General features: G+C 48.3%; 1 protein-coding gene across 1 annotated transcript in view; it reads right to left on the bottom strand.

Annotated features, from left to right (window-relative positions):
* The window catches only part of LOC140406643 (low-density lipoprotein receptor-related protein 1B-like), a 1956985-nt gene that overhangs the window by 54475 nt on the left and 1879874 nt on the right, over nt 1–22636 (bottom strand). Inside the window, exon 31 of the mRNA XM_072494650.1 lies at nt 21685–21779. Coding sequence (XP_072350751.1) covers nt 21685–21779 — 95 coding nt within the window. The remainder of the gene's footprint in view (nt 1–21684; nt 21780–22636) is intronic.

Raw genomic sequence — 22636 nt, 5'->3', positions numbered from 1 at the left:
GCAGAGGGGGGGAGGGAGGGGGGGTGGATTTTCCCTCTTGTTTTCAGGTGGCGGGATCGGGAAATCCTGCGAGAGTCTCAAAATGCGGTTTACGCCAGTGGGATTTCCCGTTCCATTGTTATCATCCCCACAATGACATAATGGGAATCCCAATGCGGAATGTTAGGATCCCCATTTCAATGTAATTAAATGTTATTCTCAGACCTTTATGCCGCCGCCCCCCCCCCCCACCCCCTCCCCCCCGCCCCCCCCCCCCCACCCGTTAGAATGCTCATTTATGTTGGCATGGGAGGCATGCTGAGATGACACACAAGGTCCACCACGACATGCAAGCAGAATCTGCCAGATGCATGCAGGTGAGTACATCCCCTGGGGCGGGTCATGCATGGGCAATACCCTGGCACTGTCCCCTGGTACTGCCCCCAGGCACTGCCCTCTGATTCAGAGATTGCTCTCTGAATCAGAGCGTGATGTTGTGGGACTCACCCCCTAACTTTTATTTTGCTAAGACCCTAAAAATATGGCGGTAAAGCCAGCGCACTTCCATGGAGCCAATGGATGGGAGGCTGGTTTGCGTGATGGACTGGGCTACATTCACGACCTTTCGTAGTTTCCTGCGGCCTTGGGCAGAGCAGGAACAATACTAAACTGTGATACAACCAGAAAGAATGTCGCTCTGGAAACATATTTGCTTCTTCACTTGTCGTTTTATTATCTTCCAATTCGCGTTGCATTAGGGGCACGACCTGTTCTGCGATTCAGGACTTGCAAATGGGCCAGCACTCTATCGATGTGAATTGGAAGCAATTCCCGGCCCAGCGGGTGGTTCACCAGCTGGGGCTGGAATTAGTGCTGAAGGGCCTGACAGCTGGAGCTGTTTTTCAACGCTTCACTTACCACACACTCATTGCAGCCACGGAGGTGGCTCGGAGAAGGCTTGCCCCCTGTGTTTGGGAGTCCGAGGTGGACCCATTGCTCGGTGCCAATGAGAAGAGAAGGGAACACCCTCTTCCCCAGGGTGGGCCACAGACTCAAACCGACCTTACTGAACAGCAGCTGGGAGGTGGTGGCAGAGGCAGTTATTGCTGCAAGCCTCACCAGGAGGAGACAGCTTGTGATCTTGAGGGGTGAGAATCTCTAGTGAGGCCTCTTCCCTGAAAGAGTCAGAGAACGATGGAGGGTTCCAAAGACCACAGTGCAGGTCCTTTTGTTGGCGTAAGCTCTGCTAATCCCTTGCGTCCTCTGCAGTGGGGCAGCACTTCTGAGGAGTGCCAACACCTGGTGGGTCACTGTATGAAATTGGCCATGCCCGACCCCTTGATGATACTGCTGGGGTACGAACCTTTCCAGAAGGACAACCTGGGTGGGCTTGCACATCACCAGAGGCTCTCTGAACATTCACAGGACACAGTGAGCAGACAGCAGTGTGAACAGCCAGGGGCCTGTAAGTAAAGTGTGCTTTTAAATCCACAGAATGCAGCAATGGCAGTCTGAGCCAGGCCACCCTGATTCCGAGGGGGGCACCCCTAGTCCACAGACCTGGTACCAAGTCATTCCACTCCACTGCCCCCAGCATGGGCAGTCACCCCCAGCAAGCCCAACAAGTTTTGAGGCTTTTTGAGATGTTTTTTAGCTTCCCTCCCCCCCCCCACCCTCAGCACCATGGTACCTGTCTAACTTGTAAATACTTGCTTGCGAGACTTCAGCATAAGAGGTATGGAACACCGCAGTGGATGGCGCATGAATTGTACAAGCACTAATGATATTTAAATCCATACAAATTACGGCTTTGCATAGAACCGCTGGCGTGGTGCGCAAACTTTGATATCCCCACTAGCGAGGTCCGGAGCATGGCGACAGAATCGACACCGGGCACAAAACGTGTTTTTTCCATTGCGTGCTCTTCTCCACCCAATCACAATTCTCACTGCCAGCGTCGTGAAGCGGAGAATTCAGGCCATTATTTTCATTGCTATAATATCTGAGTCTTTGTGGGCTGGATTCTCCGTTTTGGAGACTCGGTCCCCACGCCGCCGTGAAAACGGTGGTCATTTACGGCAGGAAACCTGGCGCAAAACGGCTACCGATTCGCCGTTACGTTGGGGGCTAGTAGGGAGGCAGCGTAGAGCTCGCAGCTCTAGCTGTCAAAAACGCCCTGAGCATTTCTGGTTTCCTGGCCGCGCATGTGCATGGCGGCGGCTTGTTGCGGCCGCGCCGTACTCCATGGCGGACTCAGCCCGCGGAATCGGACCGCAAAAGTAGTGCCCCCACCCCCCTTGGCCGCTCGTGCGGCCCGGACTGCCCGCCCACAGTGCCCTCAGTCCCGAATGAAACCCCCCTCCCCACGGATCAGCTCTCCCCTGTCTGTGGCATCACTGGACTGAATCTGCATCCACCACGTTGAGTTCACGAATGGCGTGAGCACACGTAACCCACGCCATCAGGAACCCGGCCGGTAGGGGACGGAGCATCGCGGGGCGGGCCTGAGGCAATGGCCTGAGGCCGTGGATAATCGGCGTGGCGTGCTTCTAGAGAATGCCGTTTTTCAGGGGGCGGAGAATACAAGCACCGGCGCCATCCTGAAATTTGCTTCAAAACGGATTCTCTGGGCAGCACGGTGGCAATGTGGTTAGCACAACTGCCTCACGGTGCCGAGGTCCCAAGTTCGATCCCGGCTCTGGATCACTATCCGTGTGGAGTTTGTACATTCTCCAGATGATTGCGTGGATTTCGCCCCCACAACTCAAAGATGTGCAGGCTAGGTGGATTGGCCACGCTAAATTACCCCTTAATTGGAAAAAATTAATTGGGTACTCTATTTAAAAAACGGATTCTCTGCCTCAACACCGAATATGATTTCAGGGTCGGGGAGCAGGGAATCCAGCCCTTGGATTGGATTTTGTTTATTGTCACGTGTGCCGAGGCACAGTGAAAAGTATTTTCCTGCGAGCATCTCAACAGATCATTAAGTACATGAAAAGAAAATACATAATAGGGCAACACAAGGTACACAATGTAACTACATAACACCGGGTGAAGGTACAAGGTAGTGTTAATCAGGTCAGTCCACAAGAGGGTCGTTTAGGAGTCTGATAACAGTGGGGAAGAAGTTGTTTTTGAGTCTGTTCGTGCCTGTTCTCAGACTTTTGTATCTCCTGCCCGATGAGCCCGGTGTCTTTTCCAGTAGTTGGTCTTCTCGTTTCTGGTCTTTAATCCAAACTGTTCCACTTGGTCGGAGTTCTGGTCGATCATGCATCAAGGCATTGATTGTAGGTCTGATGTGCATGATACTAATCCTCCTTCTCCCTTACTCTCTCTATATCAATTGCCTTTAGAAATGGCATGAACATATGTGGAAAAGCAGGAGTTGAATTCATAACCGACCTCCCATCAGTCAAAGCTTGTTAAGTGGTGTGGAATGGTAGCTCAACGGTGCTTCGTTAATATCATCATTCGCCTTCAGCAAACCTTCTACCTTTCTTACTACTTTCTGGCCTCTCCATTTGCTTGTTAGCATCTGGGTGAACTAGTTGAGTGGACAAATCTATAGACTTCTGTGAGCTGCTTTAAACATTTGTTTGCAAACTGCGGGCCTTTGTCTGAAATGACTGAAAAGATCTAGAATGCCACGTGGGGCAAAAATGTATTTCAGTGAATTAATGACTGCTTCTGTGAGATTCATTCCAATCCATCGGCAGTAATAGTCTACAACAATGAGGAATGTCCTCCCTTTGAGCTTGAAATGGTCTATTCAGAGACGTGCTGCCAAGGCCGAGTCTGAAAGTCGCCCCCAATCTCCTGGCAGCTAATAAGATGCAGTCCTGGAGATTTGAGATTCTCCATTAATCAATCGACTCCCATCTTGACAGCCACTGATTCTATTTCACGGAACAGTATTTCACAGGCAAGCTAGGCAGAACTCCTGCACATGCACAGCCCGCGTGATGATGTAGCCCATTATGTCATGGCCACATTCTTGTACTGAGCTCATGGATGTCATGGCTTGGTGCCCTGCATGTTTTTCTCCCCAACAAAGCTGGGATGAGTGCGGTAAGGACTGGACAGGGAAGTAGTCGCATGTCCCTTTTTTCAGAAATGCTCACATTCTGTACTACCAAACAACTGTTGCAATTTATATTTATATTAGGTTCCAAAGAGGCATAATAACTTCAAAATGTTAACTCTTGTGATTGACAGAAGCTGCTTTTTCCTAGCATTTTGTGTTTTTATTTTAAATCGCCTGCATCCACAGTGTTTTGCTTTTAAGTGATTTACATATTTATCTTTGTTGGTAGATGCATACTGGTGTTAACTGGCATGATATAGTGCAGTTTAAAAAAAATAAATTTAGAGTACCCAATTATTTTTTTTACAATTAAGGGCAATTCAGTGTGGCCAATCCTCTGAACCTGCACACCTTTGGGTTGTGGGGGTGAAATCCACGCAGACACGGGGAGAATGTGCAAACTCCACACGAACAGTGACCCAGGGCCGGGATTCAACCCCGGGTCCTCAGCGCCGCAGTCCCAGTGCTAACCACTGTGTCACGTTCCACCCAATAGCGCAGTTTGTTACTGGGATGGCACTTGTCGGTGTTCCATTTAGTAATTATCATAGAATCATAGAATTTCCAGTGCAGAAGGAGGCCATTCGGCCCATCGAGTCTGCACCGGCTCTTGGAAAGAGCACCCTACCCAAGGTCAACAGCGCCACCCTATCCCGATAACCCAGTAACCCCACTCAACACTAAGGGCCATTTTGGACACTATGGGCAATTTATCATGGCCAATCCACCTAACCTGCACATCTTTGGACTGTGGGAGGAAACCGGAGCACCCGGAGGAAACCCACGCACACACGGGGAGGATGTGCAGACTCCGCACAGACAGTGACCCAAGCTGGAATCGAACCCGGGACCCTGGAGCTGTGAAGCAATTGTGCTATCCACAAGGCTACCGTGCTGCCCTACAAGGCTACCGTGCTGCCCGTTATGCGACATAACAAGGTAAAGTTACCATAGTCCCAGATGACATAGGCTGCTCACCCCTTTGGAGGGAGAGAGTTGACTGATGGTGATTTAACCTGAGGATCACCACACCTCAAGCGCGAGGCAAAGTTGAGAAAGTGGGGCCCTCATGAATAACCTCAGCCAGGTAAAGGAATTGAACCCGCGCTGCTGGCCTCGATCTGCATCTCTAGCCAACTGAACTAAACGTAGAACAGATAGTGCAGAAGGAGGCCATTCGGTCCATCGAGTCTGCACCCGACCCATTTAAGCCCTCACTTCAACCCTATCCCCTTAACCCAATAACCCCTCCTAACCATTTTGGACACTAAGGGAAATTTGGCATGGCCAATCCACCTAACCTGCACATCTTTGGACTGTGGGAGGAAACCGGAGCACCCGGAGGAAACCCACACAGACATGGGGAGAAGGTGCAGACTCCGCACAGACAGTGACCCAGCAGGGAATCGAACCTGGGACCCTGGTACTGTGAAGCCACAGTGCTAACCACTATGCTACCGTGCTGCCCATAACTTGCTCCCATTACATTATACATAACAACACAGACATACAAATATTGAGCCAGATGGAGCAACTAGTTGCAGCTATAAGTGAGAAAAAAAGCCTGCAAACTTCTGAAGGCAATTTAAAGGGTTTGTACAGCTGCAACAGCTATGAACAAAGATAGGTTCTGGTAACAAGGGGAACGTGGATAGTGGCCTTGAGTAATTAAAGCTGCTTTTACTTTGGGTTTAATGGCATATGCTAGTAACATTAGCTGCTGATATGTTAGCATTGTGTCACTAACAGCAATCTCAACATAAACTTGCTGGTTCAGTAGACCCAGTCGAAGTAAAAATAAGAGGGGATCAGGAGCTGGGATGCAACCGTAAGTGTCAAGTGGCCTCCTCTAAGTCAAAGGATCATGGATTCAAAACCCACTCCATAGCTTGATCATATAATCCAGGCTGACACTTCAGGACATTTTTTAGAAACGCAATCGTTTCAACTGAGATGTAATGTCAAGACTCTCTTTGCTGTTCAAGCTGGGATAGAAGATCCCCGTCAACTTCTTGAAGAACAGCAGGAGGTTCTTCTGGTTCTTGGCCAACATCTCTCCCTTATTTAATCCTGGGTGGCACGGTAGCACAGTGGTTAGCACTGTTGCTTCTCAGCGCCAGGGACCTGGGTTCGATTCCCGGCTTGGGCCACTGTCTGTGCGGAGTCTGCCTGTGTCTGTGTGGGTTTCCTCCGAGTGCTCCGATTTCCTCCCGCAAAAGTCTTGAAAGATGTGCTTGTTAGGTGAATTGGGCATTCTGAATTCTCCCTTGGTGTACCTGAACAGGCGCTGTCGTGTGGCGACGGCGCTGTAGTTTGGCGACTCAGGGACCTTCAGAGTAACCTCATTGCAGTGTTAGTTAAGCCTACTTGTGACAATAAATATTATTATTATTATAAAACTATCAAAGTTTGCTTGCATAACAGTTGCCACTGTTTTATTGTTCATATAGTTTATATAGTTACTTCAAAATAATAAAATGCCCCACGCTGCTTTTCAGGAGCATTACAAAGAAAAAATAGATACTGAGGCACATCAGATGATGCTAGGGCAGATAACCAAATCCTTTGTCATAGAGGTTAATCTGAAGAAGCATCTTCAATGAAGCAAGAGTGGTCGAGAGTCAAAGAGGTTAAGGAAGGGAAATGGCCACCCATGGTAAAGCAATTAAACTCAGGGATGCTCAAAGAGGGAAACATTAGGCGAGATACTTTGGAGGGGTGTTGGCTGGTGGAAATTACAGAGAAAGAGAGGAGTAAGGCCATGTAGGGATTTGAAAACGAGGTTGGGATTTTAAAATCACTGTGTTGCTTGACTGGGAGCCAACGGATCTTGGTGCAAGTAGGGCAAGGGCTACAGAATTTTAGGTGCCCTCATAGCACGGTAATGCAGTGGTTAGCACAGTTGCTTCACAGCTCCAGCGTCCCAGGTTCGATTCCCGGCATGGGTCACTGATTGTGCGGAATCTGTACGTTCTCCACGTGTCTGCATGGGTTTCCTCCGGGTGCTCCGGTTTCCTCCCACAGTCCAAAGATGTGCAGGTTAGGTGGATTGGCCATGACAAATTGCTCTTGTTGTCCAAAAAGGTTAGGTGGGTTATGGGGATAGAGTGGAGGCATGGGCTTAAGTACGATGCCCTTTCCAAGAGCCGGTGCAGACACAATGGGCCGAATGGCCTCCATCTGTGCTGTCAATTATATGATTCTAAAAAAAGACCTTTATGGAGGGTAGAATAGAACATAGAAAATACAGCACAGAACAGGCCCTTCGGCCCACGATGTTGTGCCGAACCTTTGTCCTAGATTAATCATAGATTATCATTGAATTTACAGTGCAGAAGGAGGCCATTCGGCCCTTTGAGTCTGCACCGGCTCTTGGAAAGAGCACCCTACCCAAACTCAACACCTCCACCCAACACCAAGGGCAATTTGGACATTAAGGGCAATTTATCATTGGCCAATTCACCTAACCCGCACATCTTTGGATTGTGGGAGGAAACTGGAGCACCCGGAGGAAACCCACGCAGACACGGGGAGGACGTGCAGACTCCGCACAGACAGTGACCCAAGCCGGAATCGAACCTGGGACCCTGGAGCTGTGAAGCAATTGTGCTATCCACAATGCTACCGTGCTGCCCTTGAGAACAAATAAATCTACACTATATCATTTAACCGTAATCTATGTACCTATCTAATAGCTGCTTGAAGGTCCCTAATGTTTCCGACTCAACTACTTCCACAGGCAGTGCATTCCATGCCCCCACTACTCTCTGGGGAAATAACCTACCTCTGATATCCTTCCTATATCTTCCACCTTTCACCTTAAATTTATGTCCCCTTGTAATGGTTTGATCCACCCGGGGAAAAAGTCTCTGACTGTCTACTCTATCTATTCCCCTCATCACCTTATAAACCTCTATCAAGTCGCCCCTCATCCTTCTCCGTTCTAATGAGAAAAGGGCAACCACTCTCAACCTTTCCTCGTAAGACCTACTCTCCATTCCATGCAACATCCTGGTAAATCTTCTTTGCACCTTTTCCAAAGTTTCCACATCCTTCCTAAAATGAGGCGACCAGAACTGTACACAGTACTCCAAATGTGGCCTTACCAAAGTTTTGTACAGCTGCATCATCACCTCACGGCTCTTAAATTCAATCCCTCTGTTAATGAACGCGAGCACACCATAGGCCTTCTTCACAGCTCTATCTACTTGAGTGGCAACTTTCAAAGATGTATGAACATAGACCCCAAGATCTCTCTGCTCCTCCACATTGCCAAGAACTCTACCGTTAACCCTGTATTCCGCATTCATATTTGTCCTTCCAAAATGGACAACCTCACACTTTTCAGGGTTAAACTCCATCTGCCACTTCTCAGCCCAGCTCTGCATCCTATCTATGTCTCTTTGCAGCCGACAACAGCCCTCCTTACTATCCACAACTCCACCAATCTTCGTATCGTCTGCAAATTTACTGACCCACCCTTCAACTCCCTCATCCAAGTCATTAATGAAAATCACAAACAGCAGAGGACCCAGAACTGATCCCTGCGGTACGCCACTGGTAACTGGGATCCAGGCTGAATATTTGCCATCCACCACCACTCTCTGACTTCTATCGGTTAGCCAGTTCGTTATCCAACTGGCCAAATTTCCCACTATCCCATGCCTCCTTACTTTCTGCATAAGCCTACCATGGGGAACTTTATCAAATGCCTTACTAAAATCCATGTACACTACATCCACTGCTTTACCTTCATCCACATGCTTGGTCACCTCCTCAAAGAATTCAATAAGATTTGTAAGGCAAGACCTACCCCTCACAAATCCGTGCTGACTATCCCTAATCGAGCAGTGTCTTTCCAGATGCTCAGAAATCCTATCCTTCAGTAGCCTTTCCATTACTTTGCCTACCACCGAAGTAAGACTAACTGGCCTGTAATTCCCAGGGTTATCCCTAGTCCCTTTTTTGAACAGGGGCACGACATTCGCCACTCTCCAATCCCCTGCAACCACCCCTGTTGACAGTGAGGACGAAAAGATCATTGCCAACGGCTCTGCAATTTCATCTCTTGCTTCCCATAGAATCCTTGGATATATCCCGTCAGGCCCGGGGGACTTGTCTATCCTCAAGTTTTTCAAAATGCCCAACACATCTTCCTTCCTAACAAGTATTTCCTCGAGCTTACCAATCTGTTTCACACTGTCCTCTCCAACAATATCGCCCCTCTCATTTGTAAATACAGAAGAAAAGTACTCGTTCAAGACCTCTCCTATCTCTTCAGACTCAATACACAATCTCCCGCTACTGTCCTTGATCGGACCTACCCTCGCTCTAGTCATTCTCATATTTCTCACATATGTGTAAAAGGCCTTGGGGTTTTCCTTGATCCTACCCGCCAAAGATTGTTCATGCCCTCTCTGAGCTCTCCTAATCCCTTTCTTCAGTTCCCTCCTGGCTATCTTGTATCCCTCCAATGCCCTGTCTGAACCTTGTTTCCTCAGCCTTACATAAGTCACCTTTTTCCTCTTAACAAGACATTCAACCTCTCTTGTCAACCATGGTTCCCTCACTCGACCATCTCTTCCCTGCCTGACAGGGACATACATATCAAGGACACGTAGCACCTGTTCCTTGAACAAGTTCCACATTTCACTTGTGTCCTTCCCTGCCAGCCTATGTCCCCAACTTATGCACTTTAATTCTTGTCTGACAACATCGTATTTACCCTTCCCCCAATTGTAAACCTTGCCCTGTTGCACGTACCTATCCCTCTCCATTACTAAAGTGAAAGTCACAGAATTGTGGTCACTATCTCCAAAATGCTCCCCCACTAACAAATCTATCACTTGCCCTGGCTCATTACCCAGTACTAAATCCAATATTGCCCCTCCTCTGGTCGGACAATCTACATACTGCGTTAGAAAAGCTTCCTGGACACACTGCACACACACCATCCCATCCAAACTATTTGATCTAAAGAGTTTCCACTCAATATTTGGGAAGTTAAAGTCGCCCATGACTACTTCCCTATGACTTCTGCACCTTTCCAAAATCTGTTTCCCAATCTGTTCCTCCACATCTCTGCTACTATTGGGGGGCCTATAGAAAACTCCTAACAAGGTGACTGCTCCTTTCCTATTTCTGACTTCAACCCATACTACCTCAATAGAGTGATACTCCTCGAACTGCCTTTCTGCAGCTGTTATACTATCTCTAATTAATAATGCCACCCCCCCACCTCTTTTACCACCCTCCCTAATCTTATTGAAACATCTATAACCAGGGACCTCCAACAACCATTTCTGCCCCTCTTCTATCCAAGTTTCCGTGATGGCCACCACATCGTAGTCCCAAGTACCGATCCATGCCTTAAGTTCACCCACCTTATTCCTGATGCTTCTTGCGTTGAAGTATACACACTTCAACCCCTCTCGTTGCCTGCAAGTACTCTCCTTTGTCAGTGTTCCCTTCCCCACTGCTTCATTACACGCTTTGGCGTCCTGAATATCGGCTACCTTAGTTGCTGGACTACAAATCCGGTTCCCATTCCCCTGCCAAATTAGTTTAAACCCTCCCGAAGAGTACTAGAAAACCTCCCTCCCAGGATATTGGTGCCCCTCTGGTTCAGATGCAACCCGTCCTGCTTGTACAGGTCCCACCTTCCCCAGAATGCGCTCCAATTATCCAAATACCTGAAGCCCTCCCTCCTACACCATTCCTGCAGCCACGTGTTCAACTGCACTCTCTCCCTATTCCTAGCCTCGCTATCACGTGGCACCGGCAACAAACCAGAGATGACAACTCTGTCTGTCCTGGCTGTTAACTTCCAGCCTAACTCCCTAAACTTGTTTATTACCTCCACACCCCTTTTCCTACCTATGTCGTTGGTACCAATGTGCACCACGACTTCTGGCTGCTCACCCTCCCCCTTAAGGATCCTGAAGACACGATCCGAGACATACCTGGCCCTGGCACCCGGGAGGCAACATACCTTCCGGGAGTCTCGCTCGCGGCCACAGAATCTCCTATCTATTCCCCTAACCATTGAGTCTGCTACAACTATTGCTTTTCTATTCTCCCCCTTCCCTTCTGAGCCCCAGAGCCAGACTCAGTGCCAGAGACCTGGCCGTTAGGGCCTTCCCCCGGTAGGTCATCCCCCCCCAACAGCATCCAAAACGGTATACTTGTTTTGAAGGGGAACCGCCACGAGGGATCCCTGCACTTTCTGCCTGTTTGTTTTTTTCCCCCTGACTGTAACCCAGCTATTCTTGTCCTGTACCTTGGGTGTGGTTACCTCCTTGTAAACTCTTCTCAATCACCCCCTCTGCCTCCCGGATGATCCGAAGTTCATCCAGCTTCAGCTCCAGTTCCCTAACACGGTCTTTGAGGAGCTAAAGTTGGGTGCACTTCCCGCAGGTATAGTCAGTGGGGACACCGGTGGTATCCCTCACCACCCACATCCTACAGGAGGAGCATGTAACTGGCCTAGCCTCCATCCCCTCTTACCTGATAGAATATAGCTGCCCTGTGGACTAACTAGATCTCCGCCCTCCGACCCTGCTCCCAGTCAGCTACACTTTCTGTAAACTCCTGGCTCTCTTCGCACTCTTTGCGGAAATGTCGGAAACAAAATGAAAGGAGCGCCTTACTCCCTCCTCACCTAACTCCCTCGGTCACCAAACTCTCACTATCGCACTCAAAATGCACCAAATTCAGCACTCCCTCGGTCACCAAACTCTCACTATCGCACTCAAAATGCACCAAATTCAGCACTCCCTCGGTCACCAAACTCTCACTAGCGCACTCAAAATGCACCAAATTCAGCACTCAGTGCAAACCTCAGCACTCAGTGCAAACCTAAAGAATGTGGGGGTCTTGCATTGGAATGGAGGAAATAAAGGCATGAATGAGAGTTTCAGTAGGATTTGAGCTGAGGCATGGGCAAAATATGGCAATAGGATGAATTGATTGGCATTAGCTTTTTTATTCATGGCAGGTGAGCATTGCTGGCTGGCACAGCATTTATTGCCTTTGAAAGGGTAGTTAAGAGCCAACCATGTTGCTGTAGATCTAGAGTCACATTTGGGCCATGCAAAGAAGACAGATTGGGTGGGATTTTACGACAATCAGTCATGGTTCATGGTCATTATTAGACTTTTAATTCCAGATATTTATTGAATTCAGATTTCACCATCTGTTGAGGTGGGATTTGAACCTGGGTCCTGAGAACATTACTCTGGGTCTCTGGTTTACTAATCCAGTGATAATACCACTATGCCTCTCCCTGTGTGATGGCACAGATAGATCTTCACTTGGGGTTGACTATGACGCCGAAGTTGCAAACTGTTGTTTATTTGAAGACCAGGTAATGATAGCACATTTGAAGAAGAGAGGGGCAGTGCCCCAAGAGAGAGAACTATTAACAATAGTAGCTAACATGGGGACCAGAAAGGGAAGTTGATGCTGAACAGTGTAGTGGGATTAGGGGTGAGTTTTGGGCAAGATGAGCTTGGAAAAAAGGAGAGAAACTGGAGAAGGATACAAGGTCAGGGCTCGGAAAGGAGGAACTTTCGACTGACTTTCAAAGGCAATTGAAAAGAAGGGCTTTAAGGCATCTTGAAAATCTGAGAATGCACTAAAAAAATCAATTTGAGGCAACAACTAGAACCATGTGTTAAAGTGAGAGAAATTATGAGGCGAAAGTTTCCTTTGTCTTGTACGTTTTTTGTAGAACTGCACTGAACCTGCCTACTCCAGGTAAGTTCACACATGATGCCTTCTCCATCAGCAAACAGGTTCTTTCTTTTATAATTTAAGAGCATTATGTTGTGAGCTTAGAGGCAGTTTGTTTTGGGGCAACATCAATCGGAAACATCACAGACAAGGGTATTGCTACCACTTGCAGGACTCTGCATGTATCTTCTGCTTACAGAAACATCCTAAAGCTTTTCTCTAAGAATTAAAGAATGGAATTTGAACCTTTCAATTATAGGACTCCTTTACCCCAAGTTTCATTGAAATCATGCTTGCTTTAATTAATCTGAATTTCTGCAAAACAAAAGACCAGAGGGAATTATTCTCATAAATATTAATGGAACTTTTATGTATAATAGCCAGAATTCCTTCTCCGAACAGAAGTGTGATCTTAAAGACCTGCCTTTGCCCTCTAAATTATGCTGAGCAGTCGATTTGTGTGCCAGAGATTGAATTGTGAAACCATTTATTTATTTCCAAATTGAATGACCACTCATGATAACTTCCCCGTACTGGCAAATTCTGCTGAAATATTATTTTTTTCACTGAAAACTGCAAGTGTGTGAGAATATAATTAAACCGGGTGGAATTATATTAGTCTTTTACATGGCTATTATTTTCATTTGGAATATACAAGTAGATGTTCCAATGGGTGATTATGATCGTGGAAAGATTTTGTACGAAGTAATTGTTCACAATGTGTTCCAAATTTTTATAAGGAGAAAATCATATATATCAGAAATCCTTCTGCTGGAGCTAAAAGCAGGAGATGAGCCTGTAATGGGTGGTGGCAGAGCCCGAGGGCAGCATATTGTTGGTGACAGCCAATTAACTGATTGCTACTGGGGTTGCGAATATCATTTGGATTGTGGCCTGCTCCCAACAACAGCTGGCCCTTTTATAGGGCTGGCAGATCATTAGCCTCAGTAGAGCCAGTGCTAGCAATGGCCGTTGGTGGGGTTGCACTTAGAGAAAGGGCAGGTGCCCTCAAAGTGGGGTCTGGGGTGTCTGGTGCCAGGCAGGCCCCAGTGACCAGTGGTTATGGCGGCTGCTGCATGAGTCACTGAGCAAAGGCATAGTCATTGCTGCAGGTATGGTCAGTGCTACCGGTGGGCCACTTTGAGCTTCACGGAGTGCCACAAAAGGAGGGAGCACCCAGTTCACACTGAGAAGCCACCAGGCTTCAGAGTGGGTATCCCTCCACATAGCAGGAGGTTCACCTGACCTGGATAAAACGGCAGTCAGGAAGAGGCCCCTGGTTGGCCATTTAAGTGGTTCAATAAGGCTCTCAGTGGACGGTCGGTCAATCTGCCACCATTACTACTCCTGGAAGAATGATATGGCAATGGGAAGATATCGGGCAAGCCACTCAATACCTTCCCACCTGATTTTGTCAGCCTTCTGGCCTCCCAGCCCATCCCCAATTCTTAGTAATGTTTACAACAGGAAAAAAGACTTGGTTCATCAAACCTTCTCTTAAAAACCTCCCCTCAGTCTCCGGAAGATGGTTTTGGTATTAATAATCCTTTATTAACTCCTTTGTCAACATGAATTCAGATCATTCATTTCTGAATCTTGTCTTAACTTCCTGCACCACTATCCTCACTGGTAATCCGCCCTACAATTCTCTTACAAACAAAACGTTGCCTTTTGTTCTAACTTTGCTTTAACTTACTATCTCCCTTCTCAGTCCGCAACCCTGCATCTTATAGAACCTTCTTAACATCTTCATATCTGCGAAAATATTAAATATCTGATTAAGTGAATTCTTGAGACATACAACTGATCCTCATAACTCACCCTTCTGGTTCTGAGCTCATTTATAGTCCATCTCTGGGCTCTATTAATGATTTTAGATCTTTTCCAGAAATAAAAGGCTGAAAATGGACAGTAAGGCTGAATATTATGCTCTCACACCAGCGGGTTTGAAGGTGGGAGCACGTAACTGCCTATCACCTACCTGCCCTTTCCCAATTTGTCTAAACTTCTATTGAACGGGGGTGGGGGGGGAGGGGGGGGCAGATGGAGGGACAGGGTGACATAGGAGGCATCAGGGGCCCTGCCGAAACTTGGCCTATTAATGGGCCTCCCCTGCAATAGCGAAATACCATGTATAGGCCAAGGGTGGGCAGGGCCCCTGATGCCTCTCAGGTCACCTTGTCCCATTCCTCGAACGTCATGAGGAGTCTCATGTCCAGCACCCCCTCTGTCTGTCTGGGCCCTGTCCTGGCGATTGTGGGACAGCGTCTCCTGTGGAGACAGAGAGGGAATCATTAGCCACACGTGCGGTTCACATTTGTGTGGGTGATGGTGTGTGTGCGTGTGTGTGTGAAGGAAGGTTTGGGGGAGGGCGGGTGAAGGGAAGGTTGGAGTGAAGGGAGTGGATGAAGGGAGGGGCGTGGAGGGTAGGTTGGGGGAGGGCAAATAGCAGGTTGGGGCGGCTGGTCATGTGGGGGTGGGTCACCACGCCCTTGCGACCCGGTGTAGGACATTGACCTGCTTGCAGCACTGGGTGTCAGTTCACCTGGCCACTTCATCCCAGGCAGTACTGGCTGCCTTGTGGCTCACCCTCTTGGACCCTCAGGGAAACAGGACATCCCGCCTGGCCTCAAATGCATCCTGACACCAAATTTGGAGCAGTGAAAGGAAAGACCTGTAAAAGCTACACCAAAGCACGCTGCAACCAATGTAGTACTTTTGAAGGGTGGTCACTGTTGGATTGTAGGAATCGTGGCAGCCAATTTGAGCACAGGAAGATCCCACAAGCAACAAAGTTATATGACAATGATTTTTTTGTAGCAATGCTGATTGAGGGGTATATGTTGGCAAACACACATTGTAGAACTGCCCTGCTCTTCTCCAAAATATTACCATAGAATCCTTGACATGTGCTTGAGACTGCAGACACCATCTCATTTGAAAGATGACCGCTTGATCTGACAGCGCAGCAGTTCCTCAATGTTGCACTGGGAAGTCAGCCTAAAATTTGTGCTTCATTCCCTGGGACCTGAATCCAAAACTATCTGAATCAGAGGTGAGAATACTATTGCAAATAACCCTGTGAAAGCCCAAACTAATGCCCTCTCACAAAACCAGCAGATTTTATTGTCGAATTTCCAGCCATGTTTCAATTTAGCCAAAACGTTTGCATGTTGGGTAGGGTGTGTGAGCAGTGTGAACAGCCTGGATCATGTTAACATCGAACAGGAGGAGTTATTGGGTCTTTTAAAATATATTAAGGTAGATAAGTCTCCTGGGCCAGATGGGATTTACCCCAGAATACTGAGGGACGCAAAGGAGAACATTTCTGGGGCCTTGACGGACATCTTTGTATCATCATTGGCTACAGATGATATCCCAGAGGACTGGAGAATAGCTAATGTGGTACCGCTGTTTAAGAAAGGTGGCAGGGATAATCCTGGAAACAATAGGCCGGTGAGCCTCATGCGGTAGTAGGTAAATTATTGGAGAGACTTCTCAGAGACAGGATTTATACCCATTTGGAAACAAATGGGCTCATAAGCGATAGACAGCATGGTTTTGTGAAGGGGAGGTTGTGCCTCACTAACTAGATCAAGCTTTTTGAGGAGGTGACAAAGGTGATTGATGAGGGGAGGGTCGTGGATGTTGTTTACATGAACTTCAGTAAAGCCTTTGACAAGGTGCTCACGGCAGACTGGTACAAAAGGTGAAGTCACACGGTATCAGAGGTGAGGTGGCAAGGTGGATACAGAACTGACTCGGTCACAGAAGGCAAAGGGTAGCAGTAGAAGGGTGTTTTTCTGAAGAGAAGATTGTGACTAGTGGCATTCCACAGAGATCTGTGCTTGGGCCTCTGTTGTTTGTAGTGTACATAAACGATTTGGAGGAAAATGTAGCTGGTCTGATTAGTAAGTTTGTGGATGACACCAAGGTTGGTGGAGTGGCAGACAGTGTTGAGGATTGTTAGAAGTTACAGCAGGACACAGATAGGTTGGAGACTTCGGCAGAGAAATGGCAAATGGAGTTTAATCCGGACAAATGTGAGGTAATGCATTTTAGTAGGTCTAACATAGAGGAGGAATATAAAAGCAAATTACTGCAGATGCTGGAATCTGAAACCAAAGAGAAAATGCTGGAAAATCTCAGCAGGTCTGGCAGCATCTGTAAGAAGAGAAAAGAGCTAATGTTTCGAGTCCAGATGACTTGAAAGCCAGACGGCTTTGACAAAGGTCATCTGGACTCAAAACGTCAGCAATTTTGTCTCCCTAGAGATGCAGGCAGACCTGCTGAGATTTTCCAGCATTTTCTCTTTGGTTAGAAGGGAAATATACCGTAAATGATAAAACTCTTAGGAATATAGAAAGTCAGAGAGATCTGGGCGTGCAGGTTGACAGATCTTTGAAGCTGGCAATACAAGTGGACAAGGTAGTCAAGAAAACATACGGAATGTTTACCTTCATTGGACGGGGCATCAAGTATAAAAACTGGCAAGTCATGCTACAGTTGTATAGAACCTTGGTAAGGCCGCACTTGGAATATTGTGCACAATTCTGGTCGCCACACGACCAGAAGGATGTGGCAGCTTTGGAGAGAGTGCAGAGGAGGTTTACCAGGATGTTTCCTGGTCTGGAGGGTGTTAGCTATGTGGAGAGGCTGAATAGACTCGGACTGTTTTCATTAGAAAGACGGAGGTTGAGGGGTGACCTGATAGAGAGATCTACAAGATTGTGAGGGGCATGGATAGAGTGGATGGGCAGACACTCTTTCCCAGGGTGGAGTGGTCAGTCTCCAGGGGGCAAGGTTTACGGTCCATGAGGCAAAGTTTAGAGGAGATGTGTGAAGCAGGTGTTTTACGCAGAAGGTGGTGAGTGCCTGGAATGCGTTGCCAGGGTAGCTTATGGATGCAGATACATTAACGCGTTCAAAAGGCATCTTGACAAATACATGGATAGGATGGGTATAGAGGGATGTGCTGAGGGTTTTGGCAAAGGTTGGTATCATGACTGGTACAGGCTTGGAGGGCCAAAGGCCCTGTTCCTGTGCTGTATTGTTCTTTGTTCTTTGTACCTGATCAACCATTTTGCTATGTGAGACATTGGCTCGGATTCTTCATTTGGGAGACCAGGGGCTGGATCTCCGTCATTGCAATCCTTTGTTCTGCCGGAAGCGCACACACACACGTGGATTTCCCGATGGCGTGGGGGTGCTCACAATGGGAAGCCCCATTGGCTGGCTTCCGGCACGGAGAGTCTCACTGCCAGCAGGGGGCGCGCTGCACCAGAAAATTGATGCAGCAGGACGGAGAATCCTGCCCCATGATCTCCTGCCGGAGGTGAATTGGAACTCATTTGCGCTCCCGCTGGGAAGCGATTCAGTGTCCCTCACCATGTAAATTTTTTTTAAAAAAACATTTCATACAAAAGATGGCAAAAGACATGAGCAAATATTTTTTACAAAAAAAAAAATCTCACCCCCAATCTCCACCCACCCGAACTATATGCCCCAAAGTGAGTAAACGTCCCCCCTCGCCAAAAACTAAGTGCCCAATTCTTGAAAGTACACTCTAAATAGTCGCCATCCATGATGAAAGCCCTCAATCAACTCCCTTACAGTGTATCTGACCTTATTGTGTGCAAAAACTCCATCAAATCCCCTAGTGACGCCGAAGCCTTCGGCGGTATCACCAGCCTCCAGCCCAAGGACACCCACCCCGCCCCCGTCCGCAGTTTCGGCACATCAGAGACCCCAAAAATCACTGCCATCGGCAGGGTTCCATCCCCACATTCAGGGGGCGAGGATTATCCGAGCCTCCACGCCACAATCGCGCTCAGCGCGGGGGCAAAGAATGGGCATTGACGCCAGAATTCGGCGCGACGCTGCTCCCGCGATTCTCTGCCAGCAACTGGCCGAGTTCCCGCCGGCGTGATTTTAACATGGTTCCACCCGACGGGTACTTAGAGTGGTGGCTGTGGGCTGAGTCCGCAGCAGCCCTGGAGGGGGGGCGGAGGGATCCTTCGCCGGGAGGGGGGGGGGGAACTTCAGGATGGCCAGGCTCGGGATCAGGGGCCACCAATCGGCGGGTACGCGCAATCTCGGGGGACTTATATTGTGGGGCTAGTCCGCTGTGTGGGTCCGCCATGTCATGCGGACCCAAGGCCGGAAGTGCAGGGTCCTGTTTACGGAGCACTCCAGCGCCCTGCTGGCCCCCTTCAGGTAAGTGAATCGCTGGGCCAAGGGGTCCATTGATGCCTGCGTGAAACGCTCTGGTGTTTACGTCAGCGTGAACACTCAGCCGCCGTTTCGGAGAATCCTGCCCATGGTGCCAAAAAATGACCCCAAAATCTCCGCCAGCTTGAGGCATGGCCAAAACATTTGTATTAGGTGCATAGGCGAGGAATATGAGGGGTTTTAGATGGAATCCTGCTATTGAGCACCCCCCCTTCCCGGCATTATGGATCAGCTCCCAACCTACTCACATCACAAAGTCCGACACCTGTCAATTTCCAGCACAGCACTTCAAAATCACTGAAGCATCAAGGGAGTGACTGGAATGCACTTAACTCTCTTTGAAGTGATTGATATTTGTAAACATTCATGAAGGAAGATGAATGAAGCAAGACTAACAGCTATTTGTGTGAGCTGTCAATCACAGCCCACAAATAGATATAAATGAATGGCTTGCAGCTAAAGGATCTGAGGAGTTTAAACATAGGTCACTGTTTTTCTATTTCTAGGAATGGACACATGGGGCGGGATTCTCCGCCGGGTCGGAGCATCACCGGGGGTTGGCGCGAATCCCGTCTCGTCGCCCCGACGCCGGCTATTCTCCGGCGCCGTTTTTCGGGCAGAGGCGGAAATCATGCCACGCCGGTCGAAGGCCGTTGACGGCGATTCTCCAAGCCCCGATAGGCCAAACGGCCTTTCGGTTTTGGCCAGTCCCGCCGGCGTGAATCACTCAACTCATGCACCGACGGGGCCTGGCAGGTACGTCGGCGGGGGCGGTCCTCGGGGGGTGGGGGGGGGACCGAACCCCAAGGGGGGCCCCCCCACGGTGGCCTGGCCCTCAATCGGGGCCCACCAAACTGCTGGCGGGCCCCCCTCGGGCGGGGAGAAGAGAACCCCCGCGCATGCGCCAAAATACGCCGGCGGTTCCGTGCATGCGTGAGATCACGCCGGCCCTTTGGCGCATGCGCAAACTCGCGCTGTCCCTTCGCCGTCGGCTGGAGCGGCACCAACCCCTCCGGCGTCCATCTAGCCCCCAAAAGTGCAGAGAATTCCGCACTTTTGTGGGCTGTTGACGCCAGAGTGGTTGGCGCTGGTTCCCCCGCTGGCGTGAGGACTTAGTCCCCAGAAGGGAGAATCCCACCCATGGTGCTTCCTCAGTCTGTACCAGCAGATGTATGCCCAGGTGAGTATTGCAACAGTAGTTTTTTTCATTGCCCCTGTCTGGACTGCTCTCTAGCTTCCTGGGCATGGTCATTTTTCTGGATGATCTGTTGGGGGGGTTCCTTTTGTTACAGGGTTTCTTTGGGCATCCCCTTATTCAGGAGGTCTCGGGGGGGGGGTGGGGTGGGGGGGGTCTCCCTATCTCGGTGGTCTCTGGGGTTTTCTCCCAATCTAGTGGATCTTTGAGGGTGTCTCCCTCTCACCTTTGTGGAGCGGGGGGGGAGTGGTGGGGAGAGCCTAGTAGGGGAAGGTCTGGTAGGGAAGGTGAGGGGGAGGGTGGTCCTCGGATAGATGTGCGGGCAACTCCCTTAAGAGGTTACCTCCTTAGCCCTTGGCGACGTCCATCACATCAGGGTCACATTGGTGAATACCAGTAGTGATCTGTGCCTACGTGATTCTCAGCGCAGAGGACCAGAGAGTCTCGAGGGCCTGGAGACCTGCTGCCCAGCTCAGCATCCATTATCATCCTTCTGCTGTAGGGGGGGGGGGGGGGGGGGGGGGGGGAGGGAGGGGCGGGGGGGGGGGTGCACGGCAGAGCATTAGTCCCAAATTGGGGGGGGGGGGGCAGAGAATTAGTCCCAAACGACGTGCTTGTTAAGTGAATTGCACATTCTGAATTCTCTCTCTGTGTACCTGAACAGGCGCTGGAGAGTGGCAACTAGGGGATTTTCACAGTAACTTAATTGCAGCGTTAATGTGAGCTTACCTGTGACAATAATAAAGATTATTATTAACGGTCGGTTTGGTGTCTGGCGCGAACCTCTGTTTTGGCCAGACGCCTGATCGCGATCCACGTTACCGCATCACTGGGCGGTGAAACTCTAAGTCGACAAGATTCAACACCTCACTTTTATCCACTAGATGTGTATTCTCCTCAAAGAAGAAAATGTATATTTGAAATATAAAAATAATTCTGGCAATTGAAACTATGGTGCAAAGTGGATTCTTATGAATTATTCTCCCAGTCATTTCGCCCAATGCCCCCTTTCAAGAGAAAACCCCTGTTTTCTCAAACAATAATGTGGTTATTACTGATGTTTCAAATATCTTTAGTCAGTTTTATTTTGTCACGAAAACTGATCGCTGCAAGTGCGGTTTGAAAATACAGTGGGCAGGACTTTCTTATTCCTCCACCCTCGTTGGAGGTTTTTCTATTGACCGTCAGTGGGACCTTCTGTTCTCACCGATATGTACAGCATTTTGCATGGCTCGTTCATCCAGCATGGGGTGAGTGGCACCTGCAGTTGGGAGGGGCAGGCAAATCCTGCCCAGCACTTTTACCTCATAATTATTTATTATGCATATACCACAACCAATTACAGATTCCGAAAGCTCAATAATTTAATAAACTAAGCCATTAAATAGAAATATTGCCACCATAGTGACATAGCATTATCACAAATGCAATAACCAAAAGCGGCAAATGTTTGAATTACCAACAGGCTCCTTTTGACTTGAGAAAAGATTCTTGATGTTACTGCCATCCATGTTTGCTGAACTGATGTTGTTCCCATCACTCCAGTAGAGCTTGCTGTAAGAGAGAACCCATGCATTCATTAACTTATGTTTAAAACTAATTGTACAAATAATATAAGAAATGTTATCTATGATAAACTCCTCCAATGCTTCAGGATAGTTTGCTCTTCTGACTTGGGGGTGTTTTCAGATTAATTTATAATTCTGGTCCCAGCACTTATCTCTTGTAGATCATTACATCGGGCAAATGGAGTAAACTATTTGTCATTATTTGAAGAAAAAGGCATGACTTATAATCTATTAAGTACACTGATTATTTTAGAACTTTGTACTCTTCCAGAATATATCATTGACCTGTACATTGCTCATAAAGGAAAGAAGGTGAAGGAAATATTAATAATTTCCTCATTGTCATGTTGCTGTCTAAGCCACATACCATCCTGACTTGGAGGCAGATCACTGTTTTTTCATGGTCATGGGGACAATGTCCCAGAAGTTTCTACCCATCAGCATTGTGGTAACACCTTCATCATATAGATCTTCTGCAGAAGTTCAAGAAGACCCAGTAACACTTCATGGGTAACTTGGGATGGGCAATAAACACTGACCTGGACATTAATATCTACATACTCGGAAAGGGGAGGCAGTGGTATAGCGGTATTGTCACTGGACCAGAGACCCAGAGTAATGCTCTGGAGACCCAGGTTCAAATTCCGCCACTGCAGATGGTGAAGTTTGAATTAATTAAAATATCTGGAATTAAAAGTCGAATGATGACCATGAAACCATTGTTGATTGTCGTAATATCCTTTTGGGAACAAAATCTACCATCTTTACCTGGTCTGGCCTACATGTGACTGCAGGTCCACAGCAATGTGGTTGGCCCTTAAGTGCCCCCTCCATGGCAATTAG

Source organism: Scyliorhinus torazame, chromosome 2 (assembly GCF_047496885.1).
Source record: "Scyliorhinus torazame isolate Kashiwa2021f chromosome 2, sScyTor2.1, whole genome shotgun sequence".
Classification (NCBI taxonomy): domain Eukaryota; kingdom Metazoa; phylum Chordata; class Chondrichthyes; order Carcharhiniformes; family Scyliorhinidae; genus Scyliorhinus; species Scyliorhinus torazame.
This window is presented reverse-complemented; position numbering and strand designations above follow the sequence as displayed.